We start from the raw sequence: 24,815 nt of genomic DNA on the forward strand, positions 1-24,815 counted from the left end.
CAAGGAGCATGACTGTGCAGTGGAGTCGAAGACCTGGGGTAGGCACCAAAGAAAAGAATAAAAGAAAAAAAAAGTATGTCAAAATGAAGTGGTTGTGGCCAAATAAAAAAAAAAAGAGCACAAAAGTCATTAAATGACATCTAAAATCAGGTTGTAGTGTTGATTAAAAAACCACACCCACACACACACACCCCAACCCCCCCCCACCCCTCAAAAAAACCGAAGCTACCACTCCTTTCTCAGACCATGGCAGTGCAGGAAGGCAGGGAACTGCAGAGATGGGTGCTGCACAGAAGGCAGCAGCAATGTTGAACAAAGGTATTTTCTGAGGTATGTACAAGCACACACTCCACAAATGAGTCTGGCAGCACCAGTACGGGACAGTGCAAATGCCCAGCACAGTGCCACTGAGCAAGATATGCACATGCCTACAGACACACACACACCACCCGCCCTGCAGCACTACGGGGGCACGAGGAAAGGGCTGCGTGGCCTATGCAGAGCAATTCTCATACACCAGTTTGATAGGTGCTGGACAGCATTGGCACATGTGGGTGATGAACCCACCACTAGCTTGTACATCGCTAAAACAGAAAAGGCTTGGCAAAAGCTCTCATAGACACAAGGCTGAGATGGGGGCACAGCAGGGAAGCTGTTCACACACTGCAGCAACAGCTGGTTAAAGCCAGGAATAATGGCAGAACTGGCACCCACGAGGCCCTGCAAGAAGCCATACAGGGCTGCAGCATTCAACATAGTCACGGCAAAGAGCACAACGCAGCATCATGAGTCCCAGGGAGAGGGGCTGTTAAATGGCTTGGAGCACTTCTGTCTGGAGATGTGACAGCTGCCAGGCAGCATTGTAGAGCCCACTGCCCTCCACAGCGGCAGGAGATGGTGAACAATTATTCACAGGACAAGAGGAAAGGGCAAGTGGAGCAATCAGCACATGCCAGCATCAGCAGCAGTGCTGTGCACCCCTCAGCACTACGTGCAGAACAGTGTAGATGCCCAGCATCCTGGTCCCATGCAGGAAGCCACATTATGGGCTGTTAAACCCACCCCACCAACAGCTGGGCCATCCCTCGGCACCAGAAGCCAAGGACCTGACAATGACCCGCTCACCCTCATCACCCCAGTAACACCTACAGGTTGCTCTGTGGTCTTAGCTGTGGGAGGAAAGGCATGAGACCATGACCTCAACATGTAAGACCACAAGTGAGAAAGCATGCAGCTCTTCAATGACCTGCAGGGACCCAAGCCTCTGCAAGCCTTCCCCATGGCACCTGCCTATGGCACTCGCTGCGACACCAGCTCTGCTGCCCCAGGTTGCACCCAGCAAATACTGCTCAGCCAGGGCTGTCAGTGTCACCAGCCTCAGAAGGGGAAGATGTGCTGCAACGACAGCAACCCAGCAGCAACGTCCTCAGCCAGAAAGCAGCTGCAAACTGTTACTTGCCAGCGAAACCAAACATCCTGCTTGCTGCAGCCTCTCCAGCTTTATCTGGGGAAGGAAACCAAGTGCACAGTTTGCCCACGGCTCCAGACCACAGCCAGGCATGCAGCAGGGCAAAGGCACCCCAGAGCAGAGCAGGCATTCAGGGGGATTGTGTCCTCCCTGGCCTTGGCACAGTCAGCTCTTGCCAGTGCCAATGACAGTCATAGGTGCCCAAGACACACCAGTCCAGCACAGCTTGGACCAGCTCCCCCACAGCCCAGATAAGGAGCACCCTGGGTCCTGGCAGCCCTCAGCACAGGGGGAACAGCTCCCTCGGGGCCGGCAGCTGAGGAAGACGTGGGAGCTCCAGGGCAGCTGCAGGCTCCATGAGCTCAGGCCCCAGCCCAGGCGCTCAACACAGGTGAGGAAGCCTCACAGCAGGCAGTGCAGCAGAGACACAGTACTTCACATGCTTGTGGAAGGCACCCCATCCAGCACTCAAACACAAATGACAACAGTAAAAAAAAAAAACAAACAAAAAAACAAACCAAAAATTGGTTTATTTCCCTGTAAAGACAGAGCTTTCCTTTAAAAACCAGATCATTTCACTTATGTGAGTGTGGGACTGAAACACAGGGGCAAGGCCTTTCTCACTCCTCCAAGCCAAGAGCTATCGCTCCCTGAGAGTCACATGTGCTGAGCAAGTCCTCCACCATCTCCAGGGGGCTGCTCAGCCTCATCAGGTCCCCACAGCTGCCACCATGAGCAAAGCAGGAGAAACAAGTGAGACAGGTCAGATGCAGCGCGATCTGAGGTGCACTGGCTGCACCCTGCAGGCTCAGAGCACTTGGGGTGGCTCTGCATGCACTGGGAGCGGGCGGAGCAAGGAGCACTGGTCCACCAGCCCTAGCTGGGAGCAGCTGCAGCTTGAGGCGGTTCATGCAGGCAAAGAGCAGGACAAGGAGCAGGTGTCGCAGTCTGTGCACTTCGTGGCAGCGGTGCCAGCAGACCCCATCCCTGGAATGCAGTGCCGGAGGCAGGGGCAGGCACTGTCTGGCCTGGGTGCAGGCACAGGGTGAATCCTGAGTGGCTGGTCCATTGTTGCAGAGATTTGGCTTAGCCCAGGGGAGTCTTGGGGCCAGCAGTCCTGGGGCCAGCAGTGGGGAGGTCTCCAACCCCTCCTAGCCCCTTCCAGCTGTCTGGGGGTTGCCCCAGGCGGTAGCACAGTAGCTGTGCAGTAGGAGAGCTTGCTCGGGGCACAAGAGGTGCTGACTCTGAAAAGCAAGAGGGAGACCTGGTTTACGAGGCGTGCAGTTGGGAATCCAGCACAGCCTGGGAGGGGAAGCAGACCTTCCCAGGTGATCCATCAACCCCCTCTTCCTGCAGAGGACATGCTGGGGGATGTGGTAAAACAGCACTGAAGGAAGGAACTTACCTGTTGGGCTGTGGGATCCCTTCCCCAGCTCCTCCATGCTGCTTTGGAAGAGAACAGAGCACCCATCATACCCCAAGCAAGCCCTGCTAAGAGACACAGCATGCTCATAACCCTGACAACACAGGCACAGCACAGCACTATCAGGCACTCAAAAGTGCAGAATTCCCTAGTCCGCTTGCTACCAAACCCAGGCCAGCCTTTCCTGAGACTGCAAAGCCACATCTCCTTCCCATCAGGAGCCTCCAGGCACAAAGGGCTGCCACTTCGCAGGGCCACACACATAGCTCTAGTCTGTGCACACACTGTTTCCTGGCTGACACCAGCTCAGACCAGGCTCAGCCCTGCGGTGCTGACAGACCCCAGCCAGGTGCCAGCTGCCAGGTACACAGAGAACAGCCACAATGGAACAGGCCTCTTGCAACCACCACCACAGGCACTTCTGCAAAGACCTACAGGTTGATCCTCCACTGCTGGACTGGTACCATCAGCTCCTCCAAAGCACAGGAGAGACACCAGCAAGCTCAGCCCGAGGCCCTAGTCCACGCAGAAGTCAGCATGACCAGGATTCCAACCTGGCCCCAGCCCCAGGGAAATCAGTGAGAGGAGAGGGACAACTCTGAGTCCCACCTGAGAACCATACATGGATAGGCTGGCCTCAGCACAGTGGCGGAAACAGAACAAGTAACATCTCTGGATACATCCTGAGGGTCATCATCTGCCCCTCACAGCCCCACTGCAAAAGCTGAACTGCAGTATCTGCCCCTCCACAGCTCAGCTCCCTGTTCACTCAACCTCTCAGGCACAGAGGCAGAGAAAGTAGCAGGAGGCTCCCACGTGCTGCCATGCAGATCTCCTCCACACTCCCACCACACCCCCACCACACCCCTGGCACCAGCAGTTCCGCTTGCACCGGGTGCAGAGAAGGAAACAAAACAAGGTTTGTCAGAGGGATCCCTCAACACAACCAGCAGTTCATCACCTACCCAGATAAGGTTTCAGTGATGTTATCATCTTCCTCCTCCTCTTCCTCCTCCTGGTAAACAAACAAAACAAAACCAAACCAAAAAGAAAAAAAAAACACCATGACACCTCACTGCCTGGCAAGTCTCTGCCAGGAGCAAGGCTGGGCAGCCCAGAGCCTATTCTGGAGCAGCAGGGCAGTCCCTGGTCCCTTCAGAAGACACAGTCACCCACCAGGCATGGCATAGACAAAGGGTGCCTACAGGCAGTAGGGGGAAAGGTGGCACCTGCAGCACTGGGCTGCTGAAATCTTCAGGGCTCAGGCACGCAGCCACACCAAGGGGAGACAGAGCACGGCTATTCTCACACCCCCTCCAGCCAACAGAGCACCAAACGGGCTGTGAGCAGGGAACAAGCAGAGACAGCTGCTGCACACAGCACACCTGTGCCCAGAGACAGGAGTCAGGTAAGTGCATCTTGCAGCTGGAGGGCCAGGCAGAGGAGCACCCAGGAGCAGGCTGCAAGCAAGCGTGACCCTAAGCACTGTCAGGCTGGGCCAGCACTGGAAGCATGAGGCCAAGGACCAAGCATCCAGAGGCTCCTGGGCAGGGACACAGTGAGACCGGCAACACTGGCAATGCTCTGACTGGCCCTGGCCATGCAGTAGGTGTAGTGCAGATGGACAGGGCTGAGCCTTAGCTCAGGCTGGCAAGACGACAACCAAAGGGTCCTCTCCTTCAGAGACAGCGTCTCACCCCTAGCCACGGCACCAAGTGTGCAGAGCCAGTCCCAGCTCCCTCTTTGACAGTGCCGGCAGAGCAGGGCTGAGAGCTGCAGCAATGCTGAGCCTGATAGGAGAGCTCCTGGAGCAAAGATCACCTGAGGAACCGCACCTGCCTTGTGAGCCAGACAGAGCACAGTGCCCTTTTTCACATCAGGCCACCAAGTGCAAGGGAGGCTGAGCAGGTATCGACAGGGTCCTGGCAGGCCAGAAGGAGGGAGCTGCATAAGGGTTACTCTTTTCCTGCCCTGATGTGAGACAGCCCTGGGCATGGGCCAGGCTTGCACATACTGTACCCCAAACTGGTGTCTGAAGGGAGGGCTCCCCGGGGGGGCTGGCTCACTTGGTCTGCCGGGCTCACTGCTCTCCAAGACACATGAAGGGTGAAGGGGCTGTTCCTGCCTAGAGCCTGGGACAGGGCAAAAGCAGCAGTGTTAGTGCCTGCAACCTGCAGAAGGCCCAGCAGGGGATGTACGGGCAGGACTGTGCGCTAGGGACAGATACCCCCTGCAAACAACGGTGAGAGATCACTGCTCAGGGCAGGAGCCACAGGACCCTGAGCTGTGCTACGGCTCAGCAATGCAGGAGAGTTCAGTGTAGACAGCAGGGACATCCCCCACCCCACCCCAGCCAGAGACAGAGCAAGCTCCCCGTGTGGGGCAATGGCAGAGAACACAACAGCAGGGACAACTCTCTCCCTGCCTGGTATGCTTCACCAGCCAGGCAGCAAGCCATGTCTCCTCCACAGAGCCCTAGACATGGTCCCAGACTGGAGACCCCAACCCCAGGGCTAAGCAGAGGGACGTGTCTGAGAAATTCCTCCTACCTGCATGTGCTGCTTCCCAGAGATCCAGTGCCATCTGAAAGGCTTGGGCCACAGTCAGAGTCACAGCCTGGGCCTGTGTACAAGAGAGGAAACATCTGCTTCCATGGGCCTTCAAGCTCACTGCCATGAAATACAAGTGCCCCCAGGCCTTCCCTCACTACCTTTCTCTGCAGGGCAGACACAGAGAAGGCCAGAGCTCAAGGCTGTGTCTGTCTACCCATGTGGGCCAGCTATCACTGAGAGGAGATCCCAGAGGAGCTAGGACAGAAGAATCTCCTTTTCCTCACCATCTGCCTCTGCAGTGTGTGAGCACACATGTTCCCTGGCTCCATTTCCAGATGAGGTGCACAGAGGTAAGGGCCTTCTCTCTCTAAAAAGGGGGAGAAGGAAGACCCTCGCTCCCACCCTTACCTCATGGAGCCAAGAGCAGAAGGGTAGTGCTTACGATCTTCTTCTTGGGCGAGAGGAAGGCATGGCACTCCAGTGCCCCACTCTCCTGGCTCTGGGCGACATAAGCGAAGACTTTGTTCTGCAGCTTGTCTGTTGTGCAGTAGGAGATCCTGCAGGCAGAGAGGAGCTGCTCAGGGCAGCAAGGGACTCCAGCACAGGCCTTCTGCTGTGCTCCCAGCACATGCAACAAGCAGTGCTGACAGACCGAGGCTTTCATCTGCCCCAGATGATCAGGCAGCCCAAACCCCAGCAAAGGCCAGAGGCTGCCTGGAACCTACAGCTAGTAAGAGATGGATGCATCCACAGGCATTCCCTCCTGCGCTGCCCCAGCGTGCTTCTCTGTCCTCTGATGCCCAGTTCAACCCCACGTATGAACTCAAAAACTGAGACAAAAGGAGCATTGAAGGGTGGGTGATTGCCTCCAAGGACACGACTGGAGGCCATGCAGTAGGATGGTCTGCTTGCACATCTGCTCTGGTGCCAATACCCAAATTCTGCACCGAAGAGATGTCCTGTCTCTGCTTCCCATCTAGCCACCAGCCTGCAGCCACACTCCCCTCACACCTGGCGCATGCAGACACCCACTCCAGCCAAAGCACAGCTGGCAACAGTAAAAAACCCAACACATCAGCTCTGACAGCAACTGCCTTTAGCCAGCCCAAGCTGCAGTCCATGGCACCCTCGTGCCGTTGCAGCCAGAAGGGTGGTCCTGTGTCAGCACAGAGAGACAGACATGCAGTCCTGCCCCAACTGTGGGGTGTTCCAACCATCAGCCTCCTCATCCTGCTTGAATGCCAGAAGAGACAAGCAGGGCCCAGGAAAAAGATAGATGGACTGTCCCAGAACTCAAGGCTGCCCAGCACCCTACCTGCCTTCAGCCCCAGGCAGTGCTGTGGAGCACAGCAAGGAGAAGGCACATGCCTCAGGGAGCCAAAGGAAGACCTAAGATTGAAGGTACCACTAACAGAAGGCCCAGCCCTCCCTGACTGCTCAAGATACCATCAGTCACCAGCTGGCTGCTGGGGAACACCCAGGCCTTCCACACGCCATGCCCACCTGTAGATGGAGATGTTCTCAACCATCTCCTTTGTGTCTGCATCCTGCAGCGAGATGCCCCTCGGAGACACCGTCAGAATCACCTTCTGGAACTTGCGAGCTCCCACCCGTGCCTGGCAGTGGGGAGAACCAGACACCTCTGCAAATCTGGCAAGGGTCTTCAGCCCCCCCTCACTGGCAGGAGTCCCCCAAACCGTAGGGAGTGTCACCCACTTGGACCCTTGCTGCAAAGGCTCCTGCTATAGGGATGGGAAAGGAGAGCCTGGAGCTCAGGCATGCCCTGCATGGAACACCTCTGGAATCCATTCACACCTCCCAGACAGAGGGACAGACCCCACCGCCCCCAGTACTTCACCCTCCTCTCCATGCTGTGACAGGCATAGCTCTGCTCCTAGCCATGTTCCTGGTGTGAAAGCAGGCAGCGGCAGCTGTCCTGCAGGAAGACAGCTTCCTCCACTGCACACAGGCAGAGACCAGCCAGCCTCTTGCATGCCACCCTCCTCCTGGGAACAGCACAGTCCCTCACTGGGGTTCCAGGCTGGGACATGGGACACTTCGCGGAGTCCAGGGTCTGGGCTCTGACTTGGCTCTTCTCCACTCCAGCACAGCAGGGCCCCTGGGCCAGCTCTCACCGTGGCCACGATCCTGCGGATGGCAGCAGCAGCCATGTCTTCTCCTTTGGGTTTTTCTACCAGTGTCATGCCTAGATACTTCAGTGTGAAGCACATCCCCTCAAGCAGTGGCTCCTGCATGTCAGCCCAGCTCTCAGGAAGCTCTGCAAAGACAAAATATCTTAGAAGCCAGCGGCAAAAGGGCTAATCCCAGCACAGCCACCCCACCTCGTTGCAGTTTCACTGCTCCCAGCAGCAACACTGCTGCCTGCACTGAGCTCAGCACCCTCCTGGCTCTGTGACTTCCTTGGAAGAGGAACAGGAGGACAGTTCACCCTCAAAGCTTTAGTCCTCCATCCCTAGAGGTACAGGCTCTGTCAGCATAGATAGTAAGCTCCTGCTTATCTGCACAGGGCCTCAAATGCTGCAGCATACACAGCTATCTGCGGAAACCTTGCGCTCCTGGGTCTCATCTATGTTATTACCAGCAGGATGTTCTCTGTACTGTATTCATCTCACCCATCTAAGCTGCACACCTCACGAACAGCAGCATTTGCTGCCACACTCTGTCAGATCAAAATCCCCAAGTTGTCCAAAGCGACCAAAGCCAAACCCTCTGGTAGCTATCATGTGCAGCAACAGGCTGCCAGGGAAAGGGTAGGTCATCCAGCACTGACAATCCAAACTGAGGTGACTGGGAAGCAACTGCTCCACAAAGATTCTGTGTTTAGGAAGAGCTCAGACTGGTGGTTCAAGGATGCAAACTAGCTTCCAGGAAACATGTTTTATGGATGAACGCCAACAAGCAGAGGGAAGAGAGCTCCCATGTGCATTACTTTGCAGGTCACAGAATTAAAGAGGCACTGGCTCATTTCTCATGTCCTCTCTTTTCAAACCCCTGTTGCAGTCAAGTGTGTGTGGGGGGGGGGAATGCAAAAAAACCCACACACAAATGGGCAGTGTCTGTTCACTCAGAAAGGTTCCCTAGGGACAGTCCTCTGCATCTCCAGCTTCCTTGAGAAACCAGTCTGTTTCACCAGCATGTTCTGCCACACAGCAAATGTGCTGGTGGGAGAAGGAGCCCTGGCCCTACAATTGGTCCTGACACTGCTGTTGGCAGAGGACACACAAAGCAAGCACTGCAGAAGCATCCATTTGACGTCTGCTCCCACAAGACAAAGCCATTGGCTTCAGCAGAAAGCTCGCCCTCATTGAAGGCAAAAGCTTTAGTTATCAGACTAGCGTGCCACACACAAAGAACAATCCTCTTGTGCCAAGGACTTCCTGGTGCTAATTTTCAAGGAGAGCTGAAGCAGGTATTAGCACACATTTACTTTCCTCAGATCCCAAAGAGTACAGGGATGGTGAGAGAGGAGATATGCAGAAGGGCTAAGACACAGAAAGTCAGGCTCTCTCTCCTTGGGGATGCAGTTCACAGAGGGAAGGAACAGGAACACAGAAGTTACACGCTCTGCTGCAAATACCACGTTTGTACACTTCCCTGGGAATTGCCTAGGTATCTACTGTTCACACTAAGATACTACTTTTCAGGGTTATTTTTTATCTCTTTCCTGGGATTAGCTCCCTGAACATTACTGGCACACTTGCAGAAGGCTCCGACTCATAACTGGAATAAGCTGAACCCACAGGGAAATCAGGAGACCTTATTCGCACAGCATACTCCTGCAGAAATCACAACTACCGGGGAATGCATCTGGTCCCATACAGGTGTCAGGGACCTCTACCCAGGGTAGAGGGGCACTGTCCAGCTCCCAGCTCTGAGAGCAGCCCACTCGTGCCAGGGCTGCCAGAGCAGCTCTCCTGCTCCAACAAAGCTTTCGGGCAGCCGCGACTGCGAAAGCCCAGGCACAGCCCTCCGGCTTCACAGAGCTCCCGCACTGTCTGTGGGGTCCATCACAGATCCGGCTGTGCCACAGCCAGTGGCAGTCAGCCAGTGGGCCTGCCACACTCACTGCGTGCACGCCCACACCTGCCCAGGCCCAGATGCAGTGCCTCGGGGAGGCCAGGGCCCGCGCAGGCTGGGGAGGGTGCCCAGGGATGAGGCACAGCGTGCTCCGTGGCACCGCTGGCACTGCCCTTCGCAGCCACCCAAGGCCTCGGCCCGCTGGCGTCTGTGGCCTCAGTTCAATAGCGGGGCAAGAGGCTGGCAGCCGGGGGAGCGCCAGGCAAGCGGCCTGTGCGCTGCTGCCCACCTCGGCCTGTAGTCCCACGGCCTCTCTGCGGCCTGCCCCACAGCCTGGCCTGCCAGCCCGCGGCCTGCCCATGGCCAGTGCCACGGCCTGCCCCACGGCCCGCCGCCCGGGCCCCCCGCCAGCCCGTCTCGCCCCGCGGCCCCACGGCCACAGCCGCGCCCCGCGAGCACCGCTCCCCACGGCGGGCAGCAGCCGCCCCCCGGGCCCTCCCCGACCGAGACGCGGATCCCTGCCCGGAGCGACGCGGCTCAGGGGAGCCCGAGCCCGGCCCCGATCCCGCGGCCCCCGCCCGCCCCCCGGCCCCGCGGCCTGCACTCACTGCGCCGCCGGCGGAGCCCCAGGCCGTGCCGGGCGAGGCGCGGGCTCCGCAGCACGGCGCGCCCCGCCGCCCGCAGCGCCTCCATGGCAGAGCCGAGCCCGAGCCCTGCCGGTACCGGTACCGGCACTGGGGGGGGGAGACGGGGGGGTGTCCCGGCTGCGCCCGGCGCGCTGACGTCAGTAGCGGCGGAGGCGCCGGGTTGCCGTGGCAACGGGGGGCGGAACGCGGCGGGCCCGGCGGCGGCCGCGGCACGGACCCATCCCGGTGCCGGTACTCGGCGCGATGCGGCTGCGGCATGTGCGGACCCTGCAGGCCCCGCAGGTGGGGTGGGATGGGGCAGGGCCGGGCGGGGGGCAGCGGGCCGGGCCGGGCCGGGGGGAGCGGCGGTGCTGAGGCTGCGTGTGCCCCGCAGGACGGGACGGCGCGGGTGACCTGCATGGCCTGGTCGGCCAGCAGCGCCCGGTTCGCTGTCTGCACAGCGGAGCGGGTGGTGCTGCTGTACGACGAGCAGGGCGAGAGGCGCGACAAGTTCTCCACCAAGCCCGCTGACGCCAAGGTGAGGGCCCGGGTAAGGGTGGCCGCCGGCGGGGCCTGCTGCGCCGGGGCCGGGCCGGAGCCGGGTGAGGGGCGCTGGGGGCCGGGCAGGGGCGCTGGGGGCCGCTCACCCCACGTCCTCCCCGCAGTACGGCCGGAAAAGCTACGCGGTCAGAGGCATGGCCTTCTCCCCGGACTCCACCAAAATCGCCATTGGCCAGACCGACAACATCGTCTACGTCTACAGGATCGGCGAGGAGTGGTGAGCGTGGCAGTGGCCAGCCCTGGCACCGTGCTTTCCAAGGGGGCATCGATGCCACCCCATCGCTGGCCCGGCTTGGCCCTTCACACGCCGGGACTCTTGCCTGGCTTCGATGGCAGCCCTCATGGAGCCCTGTGCCAGGGTGCACCAGCTGGGCTCCCATGGAGCCGGAGCCATGAGGCCGGTACTGCTGTCCCCTGTTCCCTGGGTGTGGAATGGTGGCACACACCTGCCGCACACGTTGCTGGCATGTGCCGTGCTGAAGGTGCTCGGGAGGGCAGGCCACCAGAATTTGGGAAGCTCAGAATTTGCTTTTGGGGTTTTTTTGTTTTTTTTTAATTATCTATCTAAAATTGGCTTGTGATAAGACAACCAGTGTGCAAAGCTTAAATGGCCTGTGTTAGGCAATACTGAAACAGGCTGAGTACAAACAGTAGGGTAACTCAAACAGGCAGTATTACTAGCTTCACTGATAGTCATTTTTGTCTACCTTTTCCTGCAGGGGTGACAAGAAGGTGATATGCAACAAGTTCATCCAAACGGTGAGACCCAGACCCTTGTTCAACTCCCATTTTTTCCAGTATGTGTAGGATTAAGACAATTAGAGGTGTCTCTGCTGATGCTCACGGGTGTACTTGGCCAAACTGTCAGTGGTACTTGATCTCCAAAAGGTGCAGGTAGATCCTGAGATCATCTCTAAATTTTGAGGCATGCATGACTCACCGAGCTTCAGAGGCCTCGTAACACAGCAATTAATCATTGAATGATCAATGCAGTCAATTAAAAAACTTTGGGGACTACTTTAGGCATCAGTAGACTTAAGGGAGTTGAACGGGAAAAAGGAGGAGAGACTCTGAGCCCAGCTATTTGTCACAGGTTGGCATGTCTAAGCCCCAAGTTTCCTTATTAGCCACAATGTGAAGTGTGCAGAATTCAGTCAAACTGCACACTTTTCACATGTTCAAAGGCCTCAGGTTTGTAGTTTCAGTTAGATTATCTCCTTGGCTGCCTTTGTGTTCTGTTGCTTTGGCTCTGCCTGCACGTGTCAGAGAGCAGTCTACTCAGTAGGTCTGTGGCAAGGATTGTCCTGAGGGTGATGTGAGTATCTGGAAAAGGCAAAGGTGTTATAAATTCCTTGCACAGAAAGCCATCCATATGTGAAAATGCAGCATACTGACTATGTCTTCTACTTTCAGAAGCAAATGTCCAGCAGCCGCCCTAGGCTTTGCAGCCAGTTGCCATCACACTGTGACCCCCACTTTCTCTGTGTCTCTAGCAAAGTTCTCTGCTCGTTTGGCCCCTGAAGTAGCCAGTACCAGTTAGGAGGAATCATCCTCCTGGGCCAAATCCCCAGAAGACGCAGGCAGAGCTGCCTCTGATGGAGTTGCTAGAGATTCTGTGTCAGGCTTTCTCAAGCTGCCTCTCAGGTGAAGGGCAGCTTCTGCCTCTGGATTGAAAGTCTGCTCCTCAGGGTTGCGTTGTGGCCCACCACTGTGACTGCTCTTAGGGCTGCTTAGGAGGGCCCTCTGGCCTTTCTGAACACTCCCTCCTGGCTGCAGGAGGGGAACCCATGTAACTATTGCTCTGGTGATAGTGAAGAAAGCTGTTCGTCAGCCTTTGTGGTTGAGCTGGTGTGCTGAGTCGTCATGACACTGGAATAGAGTGTCGTGAGGGAGAGAGAGCAAGAGGGGCTTGGTGTCCACTTATCCCTTTCCTGAACACTGTGGTTATCCCAGGTGTGGGTAACTGTAGCCTCATGGAGAGTCCTGCCTGCAGGCAGGACTAGCTTCCTGCCCCTCTGGCTCTGCTTTGCTGCAGCAGCCTGGCTAATGGCCTGGTGGGAGGCTGCTTGCCTCTCACAAGCTTAGGTGCTGTGCACAGCATGTGTACCATTCTTTGTATTTTTAATGTGGCGGTTCATTTCTCTTTTCTCTCATTCCTCATTTTTCCCACGCCTTTTCTACCATTTCTATCATAATAAATCCTTTATTTTTTCTGATACTGTATATGTGGGTTTTGACCTCTGTGTCCAATTTTCTCCTGTAGCTAAATATTGTTATTTACAAATTTTTGGTGTGTTCAGTCAGTATGAGAGATCATTTGTCAAGTCCTTTCCCTCTCCTGCCATTTGCAAAACCTGCTGGGCACTCGTACACATCTTGTGGATACAGTGACACTGTCCTGCTCTGCTGACAAGCAAGACATCCTGCTAGAGGGTCAGGATGAGTATGTGCAAGTTTGATTTCTTTGCACTAGTAGCTGAGCACGTTACTGCTTTGTGAGGCTTGTTTCTAAGCTGCCAATGGGCGGCTTGTGGTTGTGTTGAAATGAAAATAAGGGTCTGGCAGATGATGAGGGAAATAGACAGATGACTGAGAAACAAGTGTATTAAAAAATAGGTCATTGGTTGGACACAGAAATTATGAGCAGCCAAGGTATGCAAGGACAGTTTGGTATCTGATTGTATCTGTGTTTGCTGATGTGGATGGTAAGCGTGGGGGATAGAAGGGGAGATGAATAAATAAGGGTGTATATATGTCTAAAGCAGGGTCAGATGCTTAACGTGGAACAGGTGAGCCAGTGAGACTAGTGCTGGTGGCACAGTGTCAGACACCAGCCTTCTTACTGACTGAAATTCTTCAGTTTAAATGTGAAGTGGTTCGTTAATTTTCTTGGCCCTGTCTTACACTTGGGTTTCATGATCAGTTTTATTCATCCTGATGCCCACCCTTAAGAATACCTTTGGTTTGGATTTAATGAACCTGTTTCTACCTGACCTTGGTAGCATCTGATAACCACCTTGCTCATAAATAAAAATTAAAGACTATTTCTGATTCATCAGATGAAGATTCAATGTACAAATATTCTCATCTCTATTACAGACGCTGGCAAGAGTTGAATTATTTTTATGTTTTATACTTGTTGCAAAAAGTCTTTTAAAACAGCCATGATTTTGTACATTCAACAGTAATATGTGGAAAACCATACATCTGATCAATAAGTAGTCCTCTCAGAAGAGCATTCAAAGTGAAGACATCTGGTATAACTTCGATGCCCTGCTTTAGCCTTTCTGAGCCTGCTATTTTGCCCCAGCTCACTACTATCTAGTTCAAGCTTCAGCATGGAGGACCTTAATCCTACTTTGAGATCTGTCCAGATGCCCGCATCTCTTCTTTTTCTTGGTCTGAGTGGTCGTATTGTTCATTGTCTTATGTAGCAATGGGGCAAGAAGCTAGATAGGGTAGATCTCTCACCTCTCTTTTTGCCTCCTCCGTGACAGAGTGCTGTGACCTGCTTGTTGTGGCCAGCAGAGAACATCATTGTCTTTGGCCTTGCCGAAGGAAAGGTAGAGAAACTTGTTATTTGCCTGATCTTCTTTTCCGTGCAGGGGCTGTGAGGGCCTGCAAGCACCTGGGCTGTAGGATAGGAGCCATTCCTCTGTGGCACCGGGCACAGAATAGCGGCAATGGGATTACAGCCCTGACTTGAATTTTCTGGGTCTGGTTCCCGGTTAGCCCTTGAAGGTTTTACTGGATCTTTTGGTCATTTTCCTGACCTTTCTAGAAATGTGGAAGTGTGACTCCAACTTTGCCGCTACTCCAACCTACCAGAAAGCCATTGGCTTCCTGTAACTTCTTGTACTGGTCATGGACTGGGAGACCTCTGGGGATGTTACGCTGGGGGAAATCCACATTCTGCAGACAGAAGCAACATTGATCATGCTCTCTTTCTCAGGTTCGTTTAGCAAATACAAAGAACAACAAGTCTTCCACCATTTATGGGACAGATTCCTATGTGGTCTCGCTAACTTCCAAGTGAGTATGGCATTGCTTTAGCCTACACTGCCTTGGCTCAGTCTCCTACCTGCTTTTGGCCCTGGCATAACTGGTGGCGGTATGGGAGGTTGCCATAGTGTCTTTCTGCTGTCAGTTCCTTGTCAAGATAATATAATACTGTGCTTTCCAGAAAGAATTCCTCCCTAAAATCTGATACCTGCCTGTGCCAGCCACACTGGCCCACACAGTTTGGTTGTCCTTCGAACACATTTCAGGATCCAAGTCCCCATGACATTACTTACATACATGGATTTATTTGAATTTGTGACTTTATCAAGATTAAATTTATCAACATCATCCAGCTAATTACTAACATTGTCAAGTTTAAGGGCTAAAAAAAATCATGTAAAAATACTCTGCGAGATAAAACTGTGGCAAGGCTATAATTACGAAAATAATCATAAAGTGCAATTTTAAATTATTTTAATTAAGATTTCATTTTAACTACTTTAGTAACCTTTATCTAAAAAAATTAAGATACATCATGGTCTTAGCAGTGGGATTTTCACTAAATGGTGTCATTGGTGTCATTCTGATTTTTGAGTGCTAGAAAAATTAGAAAAACCTAAAGCTAGTCTAGGACACTGACTTCCTACTGCTGAGAAGTTCCTCCAGTCTGTCTGCCTTTGCCTCTATTCCAGAAGGCTTCTGTTTCCTCTCTCTCTCTCTTCCTATCTCTTCCTGCCCCCCTCTTCCCCTTTTTGTCCTCCTCATCCTCTCCTCTAATCCTCCCCCCACACTCTCTTCCCTTCTTCTTTTATTTCTAAGCACAGCTCATGCTGTTATTGCTATGGTATCAGTGGCAAATCTGGGACTGCAATCATTAGAGTACAGGTGTATGATTCCTGGATTGTTACAGTGTTCATAAAATGTGTATTTTGTGCTTGAATCATCATGAAAAAATGTTCTTTCTGGACACATCGTTAGGCCTATTTCTTCTTCCTTGCTCTCTTCTCCCTGCTTGTGTCAAGAAGTACACAAGACATTAATGCTACAAATAATGGACTTAGGCCTGGAGTGTTTGTCCAGATGTTTTTTTCTCTAAATTTTGTGTTGCTTTTAGGGATTCCTGGCATTATAATATCCAGCCTCACTTCTGGAACAGTTCCAGCGGAAAGGTTGTTTGATATAGCTTGCTATAAGAAATTGTGTGCACGGTCATTATTGCACTGAAGGTTACTTAGCCTCACTGTGGTTTAGTAATACAGAAAGTTGGCTATTGTGATTTTACATGGTGAAGATACTTGATTGGCTGCTCTCCACTCTCCATACTTTTGTCAGCTTTGTTTTTACAGACACCAGTACAGGTACTAGCTATTCTTGTGTTCATCACCCAGCTTGTCTTTGGAGAAGGTTCCTTTGATGTAGAGCATCCACGACGACTCTGGAACTGGCTCCCTTGGGCAGAAATGTGAAAACAGAGGTACAAGTCTTACTGTAATATTGCATCATCCTCTCTGTGTTTCTTTGCAGTGTGTCAGGGAAGGGAATCCTGTCTGGCCATGCAGATGGAACCATAGTGCGCTTCTTCTTTGATGATGAGGGCTCAGGTGAATCACAGGTATCAAAAATCCTTCTTCAGCGAGCACAATTCCTGTTTGTATAACCCACTCCCCAGCTCAAGAGCTCTGGAAAGGGATCAGGCTATGGAGGGAGTACAAGTCTGGAGAGGAGCTACAGTCTGTGCTTGCTAGCGTAGGTTTTACAGAGCGCTGATGAAGACAGGACGGTAGTTAGATGCTTTGAAATACACTGAGTGTGGTGGTAGGAGGGGAAGTTATATTTTTGTGTATGAGACATATGGCTTTTCAGGTGTCTGGAAAGATCTGATTTTAGAGTGTCCAGGAGAATGATGCTTGAACAGCTAAGGGTTCCAGGGAACAGCTGCTGTTGTCTTCTCATTAAGCAATGCATAGCTATCCCAGTTAAACCTGAATCCCAAGTTCAGACACTGTGGAGAGGATACTGTAGGCACCCAGCATTTCTCCTGAGCCTCCCACTTCTCCCCAAAAAGAGTAGTCTCTCTGCTTCAGGCTGTGGTGAAGAGAATGCTATTCTCAGTCAGATCTTTTCTCTCCAGCTGAAGCAGTTTGAGCATGTCTACTCTCTACCATGGTACGCTGAAGGCCCATGTATACTCTGCTATGTTAAGAGTGCATCCCAGTCTAGTCAATGGTACTGGTCTTCTAACTGGCATCAGGAATCTTCTCTCCTGGTTCAGGGAGTGGAATAGTTGATACATCTCTCAGTTCAGGTTTCTATCTACCTTCCTACAGCCTGGGGCAGGCAGGCGAAGTTGGACTTTAGAGAAGGGCTCATGCTGGTCTTGTTGTGACAGTTGCATATAGACACCAGCTGGGGACTAGAGCCGGTCATGTCTTCAGGATGTTCTTTCCTGTCTATTGTAGGGTAAGTTGGTGACGCATCCCTGTCCTCCTTATGCCCTCGCCTGGGCTTCCAACAGCATTGTGGCTGCAGGTTGCGATAAGAAGATTGTAGCTTATGGGAAGGAGGGCAATGTGATTCAAACCTTTGACTATAGCCGGGACTCATCAGAGAAGGAATTCACCACAGCAGCTGCCAGTCCTGGTGGTCAGTCTGTTGTGATTGGCAGCTATGATAGGTATGGTGCCTGATGGTAAAGTCTCCCCTCTGTTGTGCTTTCTTCTTCAACCATACACATTTCTTTACTTGTCTGCTTTCTCATCTGTGCTCACAGGTTAAGGGTTTTAAACTGGAGCCCGCGCCGCAGTGCCTGGGAGGAAGGCAGACCCAAAGAAATAGCTCACCTCTACACCATCACAGCTCTAGCGTGGAAGAGGGATGGTTCACGCATCTGTGTGGTTTGTATCATCAGCCAGCAACCCTCAGCCCAGGAGTCACACACCAGGGATGGTCTTATGCGTGCTCCTGAGAACAAAGTCGTGTGATGCAGGGAGGGCTTGTGAGAGTGGTCACACCATCACCTAGCTGTGTGATGCAAGGTGCCTAGGCTGAGACCTTGTGCAAGGGACACTGCTGCAGTCAGATATGCAGCGTGCAGAGTATGGAGCTGTAAAATACCATGGATGATTGTGTAAGGGCCCATTAGCAGCAGCAGTCCTCCTTTTTTCACAGAAGCATAATAAGGTCAGCATAGCTTCTCTAGAGCAGTCTCATGAGCATTCTTTCCTCTGAGCACCGGTGAGAAGCAGTATAAAAAATAGTCTGTTATTTAGACTCTATGTTTGTGTGCTATGTTTTCAGTTCAGAGTTGTCTTCTACTTTCAGCTGTTGATCGGCCTTTCTCTGTTAAATAATTCTTCAAAACCTTTTGAATTTTTCTTCCAATCTTTCTGTGTTAAATTGAATAACTTTAAAGCATTTACATTATTTAGGAAGATTGCTATTTACAACTTTAATAGGTTTTGCATCTTTCTATGTTCAACAATCAAGAATCCTTGAAATTTTTTCAGATAGAGAATTAATTGAAATGTGAACAAACATTTGCAGAGAAGGGGAAAGGGCTAAGGGATAGGAGATCAGTGAAAGGAATGGAGGTTTTATAAAGAAAGAGATAAACGTGGAAGGATTCTGCTGGAAGGGAGGACATTGGGAGACTGGGAGAGGGAGAAGTGGGAAACTGAGAAAGATAGTGGGGAAGATGAGGATAAAGGTGATTTTTAACCCCTCTGCCCCTCTTCTTCCTCTGCTGTGTACATGCCAGTGTCTGGTAAGCTCTGTTTCTCTGTTTCTCTGAGAATCTCTCAGTCTTTCTGTTCTCTCAAGAAAGTTAAGATAGGACTGGTTCTCATGCATCTGGGGGCTTGAGCCTTCTTCCCCAGAGCAGCCAGGGCCTGTGAATTTCTGTCTCACCTCTGATCCATATCATGTAAGTAGGGGCTGGAATATCTGTCCTTAACAGAATTCACTGACTGTGTGCAATATGTTTTTTTCTTCAGGGCACTCTGTGTGGAGGAGTTGAACAATTCGACTGCTGCCTTCGCAGAAGCATTTACAAAAATAAATTTGAAATTACATATGTGGGACCAAGCCAGGTAAGAGAATATCCAATGAGGTAAAGTCTCTTGATGAAAATAGGATGTTTGCTAAAACTAGACATGTTTGGAGTTCTGCACCTACTGTTTGTTTATAGCCACTTTGTCAGAAAAGGCATAGGGGATATTCCAGAGACAGGATCAAGGCTGGGTGGAAATTGGCTAGGAACAAAGACAGTGGAATTTATTTCCTAGCTTGTGAATTTGTGTAGGGTACCTCTATGCCAAATGCAGGCTCTTTAAGTGGTTTAATTTCATCCAGTGTTACCTTGCTCAAAATCAGGTGGTAATGGTAAGCCAGCAGTCTAGGCACCCCTCTGTAGTCAGTGGAGAGAGACCAGGACTCTCAGAGGGTGGCTCATCCTCAGGGCCTAAGTAGTCCTCCAGTTAGTCTGGAAACTTCTAAATGGCTGAAGTGAGAATCCCACACTTCTACAATAGTTGTCATCCCATACAAAAGGAATGCTAAGGTTTCTTTAAAAAGCAGAGTGAAATGAGGTGAAGGGACATCTGAATACCCAGTCCTCTGTTGCATAATCTTCCATGGGGCAAAGAAGTCTGTGTTCTTCCTGTGTGCTTGGCCTCATACTGCTTTTTCCCACTTTCTCTAGGTCATTGTGAAGAACCTCTCAACAGGAACTCGAGTTGTGTTGAAATCCCAGTATGGTTATGAGATTGACGAGGTGAAGATCTTAGGAAAAGACAGGTATCTGGTGGCCCATACCTCAGAGACGTTATTGCTGGGTGACATCAGCTCCAACAAGCTCAGTGAGGTACTGGAAAATCTGTGGCATTTCTTGAGTGTCAAACGCTTAACTTTGTAACTCAAAGGATAGGTTTTCTGCATGGGAACAATACGTCTATTTTCAAAGAATCATAGAATAATTCAGGTTGGAAGGGACTTTGTGAGGCCTCTTATCAAACTTCCTACCCAAAGGAAGGTCAATATTAAATTCAGATGTCATTGCTCAGATCCCAGTTTCTTTGGTTCCTGTTCCAATGCTTTACTGTCCTCACGGGGGAGAGCTTTTTTCCCAAGTCTCATTGTAATCTCTGTTTTAATTTATGACCATTTCTCACCCTTTCACTGTGCACCTGCCAAAAAAAGCCTGGCATCATTTTATTAGAGGTCTCTTAAGCCTTGCCTTCTCCAGGCTAAAGATGCCAGATTCCTTCAACCTCTCTTTGCAGTGCAAGTGCTTCATCCCCAGCCATCTTGATGGCATTCTAGTGAACTTGCTCCAGTTTATCAATGTCTTTGTTGTACTGGGGGGCACAAAACTGGGTGCTGTACATATGTACATTCCAGATGTGAATGTATGGATCTTAGTGCATTTAAAAAAAAACAAACCACCCCCCCCCCAAACCCCAAATTCCATTCACAACAGCAGTACCACAGCTTATGCTAGTGTCATATCTGGTACCAAACAATTCATACAAAACTGTCCACACAAAAGTGCTGAGCCTATGTGCCAAGCCTGGAGAAAGTGGGGAGTAGGTCAGTGTCTGATAAAAAAAAGATTAAATAGGCTTCAGGATGTATTTGCTTTGTTTCACACAGGTATCATATACTTTTTATCAGGCTAATGGTGTGATAATCAATCTGGTTGGGAGCACGACCTCATGACTACAGATTTGAGTTGGAGGATACTGATACTTGGTAACCCAACTGAAAATCTGGCCAGACTACATGTCCCAGGTTTCTCTACATCATACTGCACAGAGTTTTTATTTCAGTTGCACAGCTATACTCACTTCTTATAAAGAATGGGGTTGCGAGTAATCCATTTACATCTTGCTGTCTCACTGGAATTTTATTGAAGCAGTGACTTGGAGCTCTTGCTCAAGGTGGGAAGAGGACATCTGCAGCCTTAGCTTTCAGTTTTCTGCCTCTCTGACCACTTGCCTATTGGCATTACAGTAACTATTGTGTTATCCAGTGCTCTTCACAAATGCTGTATCAGTTGCTCCCCCACTGGCACTGTACTGATCAATATATTGCTAACATGACCCAAAAAAAGAAGGATTTCAGCTACATGGGAAATTTGCCTCCTACAGATGGTGGCACTGATTCTGTAGAGAAAATTTATAGAGGCAAAGGGGCTGTTGAGGCTTCTTTTTATAATAAAGTTAATCTGAGGAAGGTGAAGAAGTGCTAGTGAAAGAATTGGCTGGAGGGAGTACATTGGTCACATAAAGGCCTCTCGTCCAGAAGGCAATAAAATACTACACAAAGAAAACAGGAGCCTGAAGCAGAGGTTAAAAAAGGAAGAGGGAAATGAGGAACTTGCAGGCTGGGAATGACTAAACAATAGTGCTGACAGCTGAAGTGCTGGAACGTGATCCCTTCTGCAGTATAATTCTTGCTATCTGTTGTGGGAGTTGGGAGCTGGGCAGTGGACCTGAATGCCTGCAGTCTGGTTCCCTGCAGGAGCTGTCAGCCTGGCATTTGCTCACTCCATGCCATTGCTTTGTAGGTAGCCTGGCAAGGATCTGGAGGGAATGAGAAGTTCTTCTTTGACAATGAGAATGTAAGTTGGATGGGACAACATGCTACTACCCATGAATGTTGACAGAAAAAGCATCAACTGCACTTCTGGAAAACCCTGTTTCTCAGCAGTTTCCTGGACTTACCCTCTCCATGTAGATCCTGATCTGCTTCCTCCCCATACTTGCCTTTTCCATAGGCCAGGTACAGAGCAAACTTGGTGTGTGGACTGTCAAGTTATACAAGTCATAACCTTGTAGGAGAGAGGAGTAGTAAAAGAGCAACAGCCAGAGAGGATGTTAGAGGTACAGAATACTGCTTTCAGGGTGACAGCTTGGCTGTTACAGGACTGACAGGCCCAGAACTAAAATCCCCAGCCTTGAGGAAAAGCTGACAGTCACAACAGGTAGCCAGGGACAATTCCTTACTCATCCCAGGGGGACTGAATTTAGACTTGTGTGCAGCAGAGTTCTTTTCTGCACACCTCACTGGTAGGTAAGTATGTGTACTTACCCTGGCTTTTCTGTAAGAGTATATCCCCCTCTCACATTCATCAGGTCTGCATGATCTTTAATGCTGGAGAGCTGACACTGGTGGAATATGGAAGCAATGACATCCTGGGGTCTGTCCGCACAGAGTTCATGAACCCTCATCTTGTCAGGTAGGTGTTACAGCTGCCTGTGTGGCTAGTACAGGTATTTTGTGGGAGTGACCTCGTAGATAGATATTTGGAAATGTCCCACTCTGTAGAACGCAGCCCCAAGACACGTGGACCTGAGTAATCTGCTTCTGATAGTGACTACTGCTGGGGTTTAATTGTTCAGTTGCACTTAATGGTTGTAAAGTTTTAGAAGTACAAAAGCCCATTTTCCTCTGCTACATGGTTATTGAAGCCTGACTTGACTATTGCTGAAGAGGGACCTCCTGTGCATCTCTGCATCAGGCTGGTCCTACTACAGCATTATCAGGGACTCTAGATGCCAGCAGGACCTCCTCTTGTCCCTCTGAAATACCATACTCCATTTTCTGATTAGAGAGAAGGGAGGATCGCGGGCTGCTCAGAGACAGAAGCAGCATAACTAATTTGCTGCTGGGGACCCTGGGTACAGAGGGACAGCTTCCAGAGTGAAGCCATGAGTCAGAAAGGTTTGTTCTCACTTGAGACAGCTGTAGCTGCTGCACAAGAGTCACAGGTCAGAGAACTGCAAAAGGCTGTGCGTGCTTGGGGAAACTTCAAGTAAGTCTGAGAGGGACTATGTGATTCAGTCCTGTGGATTCTGAGAGTAGTAAAGTTAATGGTCGTCATTCCCTTCAAATAATAGTGTACGTATCAACGAGAGACGGCAGAGAGGCGTGGAGGAGAACAAGAGACTGGCTTATCTGATAGACATCAAGACTATAGCAACAGGTGAAGGCAAACCTCCCCCTCCTGTATTTTGCCAGCCTTGCTGATTCCTTTGCATTTTCTGTGTGAGGCAGCATATCCCTGAAGGCCCCCTTTGCATTCACTCTGCCTGGCAGCAGACCGCTAGAGACCAGGCTGTCTTGCTTTTGGCAGGTTGGCTGTCTGGTGTGGACATAGCTGTGGGGTGGCTGTGACTGTGTCCTGGACCTGAGATTCTGTGCGGTTCAGCATGATGATACTGCTGCCTGCGCTGCCTATGATCTGTGCATGATCACAGAAGGGTAGAGGAAGTTACTTGTTTTTGATAAGGCAGCAAGATAAAATGTCACTGCAGTCTGCTTTTCATGTCACAGTGTGTTTGCCAGGGGGTCCTGCCCTAATTAGGTCCCAGCCACCTGGTCCCCACGGGACAGTACTGAATGTTCAGCAGTTTGGGGCATGTTGGGTACTCACACACTTTCCTTTCTTTCCTTCCCAAGTGGACCTCGTTGGTGGCTACCATGCTGGCACTATCAGCCATGACAGCAAGATTGATTGGCTGGAGCTGAATGAAACAGGCCACAAACTGCTCTTCAGGGACAAGAAGATGAGGGTGAGGTGGGGGGGCATCTGGGGAGTGTGGCAAGATGGTATGCCTGGGGAGAAATAAAGACAGATATGCCGGAATGGAGGGAGGGAGGCAAGAAACTCAGCTGAATTACTCATGATTTTTTGACCACTCCTTTGAGAAAGATAGACCATGTTCAGATTGTGTGAGCTGACAGCATTGCATGTTTGGTCTTGAGTCACAGCTAATTCTGAAGTTAGTTATTAGACATCTTGCTCCGTCTCATCACACCTAAAAAGTGAAAATCACAGACTCTTCTGCTGTAAGAGTGTATTCCCCTCTCACCTTCATCAGGTGGATTAATCTTCGGATGAGGACCCTAATGTTGCTCTAAACCATGTAAATTATAAAAAGATGTTCTCTGCAACAGCTTGGCATATGTCTGTGAGATGAACGCTAATTCTCTAACGCAGCATAGTCACAACCCAATTGCTTGGATTGTGCTGATTCCCAGACCATGACTGAATGTTGCCTGGGAGAGTACTAGTAAGCCCAGGACAAAACTATGTCCAAAATCATGGTAATGGTTTCACACTACAGATTACGATGTGCGGGTACTCACCTCATGTCCTAGCCATGTTTAGTTTAATTGTGCAGATACAGCTGAAGAAGCCCACTGCAGCAGGCAAGATGTATTTGACAATTGTGTTACAGTTCCGCTCTGTTCACTATCAAGCTTTCTTCACTGTTTTGAACATAAGGCTCCTTGACTGCTTGGCTTCATTTACTCCTCTTGTCACAAGACTGCCCTGAGAAGAGTACATGACCTTCTTGACAATGGTGTAATTCACATCCAGAATTTCTATGTAGGTGTCCCAGATGCTGTGGCAGACTCCAGCTACAGTGCTGCAGCTCATCACAGGATGGTTTTAATAGCTCCAGAGATCAGGTCTCATTGGGGGCTGTTAGTCTGCAGTAGAATATTTCCATGTTGGCTATACCTCTCTCCTTAGTCCAAGGATGGGTGAAGTATTATGTTCATATATGCATATGTGTTGAAATCCCTCAGAACTTTCTCGGCCTCGTCTCAGAAGAAACTGAATTCATCCCTCACATTTCAGACAGGAACCCCAGGCTTCTTCACTGAGCTGCTCCTCCTTCGTCATTTTCAGCAGCTTGACCCCTAAGATTGCATCACAGATTGTAGGGGTTGCAAAGGTATCTTCTTGCCTGAGAATGACAGTTCTTCAATTAAATCTGTCTGCTTGTTATCCCTCACACAGACTGCTGTCTCATCATTCACATCACTTGCCCATTACTGCCAAGCTTATTGGCCAGCAACTAGAGTCTAACTTTGGAGCCAAAGATTGCAGAGCATACATCTGCCACCTCACAAACTCTTTACCCCAGATTTCTCTCACAAGAGTGTGCTGGAGATAGTCCTTCTTGCACAAAGACTGTAGTTCTGGTTCTGGGCCATCACAGAACAAGTACTTTGTGTTTCCAGAGAAACAAAAGGAGCAGCCCAATGTGGATTTGCAAAAAATGTGATGCCTGCATCTGCTTTAGGGTGCCTCTCTAATCAAGACCCTCTTCACTCTCAGAAAGAGGACTGTT

General features: G+C 51.0%; 2 protein-coding genes across 10 annotated transcripts in view; one reads left to right on the forward strand and one right to left on the reverse strand.

Moving 5' to 3' along the window:
* Positions 1–1,977: 1,977 nt before the first annotated feature.
* Positions 1,978–10,288, reverse strand: LOC102052466 (low density lipoprotein receptor adapter protein 1-like). Of its 8 annotated transcripts, none has more exons than XM_055714339.1 (9): positions 10,090–10,288; positions 7,579–7,721; positions 6,947–7,059; positions 5,886–6,000; positions 5,441–5,513; positions 4,911–5,023; positions 3,857–3,906; positions 2,874–2,911; positions 1,978–2,712 (listed from the first exon to the last, which is right to left on the reverse strand). In XM_055714339.1, the coding sequence occupies exons 1-9, from the start codon at positions 10,172–10,174 to the stop codon at positions 2,555–2,557; spliced, it is 888 nt and encodes a 295-aa protein (XP_055570314.1). In that variant the 5' UTR covers positions 10,175–10,288; the 3' UTR covers positions 1,978–2,554. The 8 variants fall into 8 exon arrangements, 4 of the variants coding, with proteins under 4 accessions (XP_055570314.1, XP_055570313.1, XP_055570312.1 ...); XM_055714338.1 differs by having other exon boundaries at positions 2,874–2,914; XM_055714337.1 differs by having other exon boundaries at positions 2,874–2,956.
* The window catches only part of IFT172 (intraflagellar transport 172), a 38,484-nt gene continuing 23,939 nt past the window's right edge, over positions 10,271–24,815 (forward strand). For both annotated transcript variants that reach the window (XM_055714334.1, XM_055714335.1), the window contains exons 1-15: positions 10,271–10,410; positions 10,502–10,645; positions 10,773–10,885; positions 11,388–11,427; positions 14,166–14,231; positions 14,621–14,700; positions 16,195–16,282; positions 17,130–17,344; positions 17,441–17,564; positions 18,663–18,758; positions 19,370–19,531; positions 21,236–21,289; positions 21,804–21,907; positions 22,569–22,654; positions 23,131–23,243. In XM_055714334.1, the coding sequence (XP_055570309.1) occupies positions 10,372–10,410; positions 10,502–10,645; positions 10,773–10,885; positions 11,388–11,427; positions 14,166–14,231; positions 14,621–14,700; positions 16,195–16,282; positions 17,130–17,344; positions 17,441–17,564; positions 18,663–18,758; positions 19,370–19,531; positions 21,236–21,289; positions 21,804–21,907; positions 22,569–22,654; positions 23,131–23,243 (1,524 nt within the window). In that variant the 5' untranslated portion in view covers positions 10,271–10,371. The remainder of the gene's footprint in view (positions 10,411–10,501; positions 10,646–10,772; positions 10,886–11,387; positions 11,428–14,165; positions 14,232–14,620; positions 14,701–16,194; positions 16,283–17,129; positions 17,345–17,440; positions 17,565–18,662; positions 18,759–19,369; positions 19,532–21,235; positions 21,290–21,803; positions 21,908–22,568; positions 22,655–23,130; positions 23,244–24,815) is intronic.

Source organism: Falco cherrug, chromosome 6, assembly GCF_023634085.1.
Source record: "Falco cherrug isolate bFalChe1 chromosome 6, bFalChe1.pri, whole genome shotgun sequence".
NCBI lineage: Eukaryota > Metazoa > Chordata > Aves > Falconiformes > Falconidae > Falco > Falco cherrug.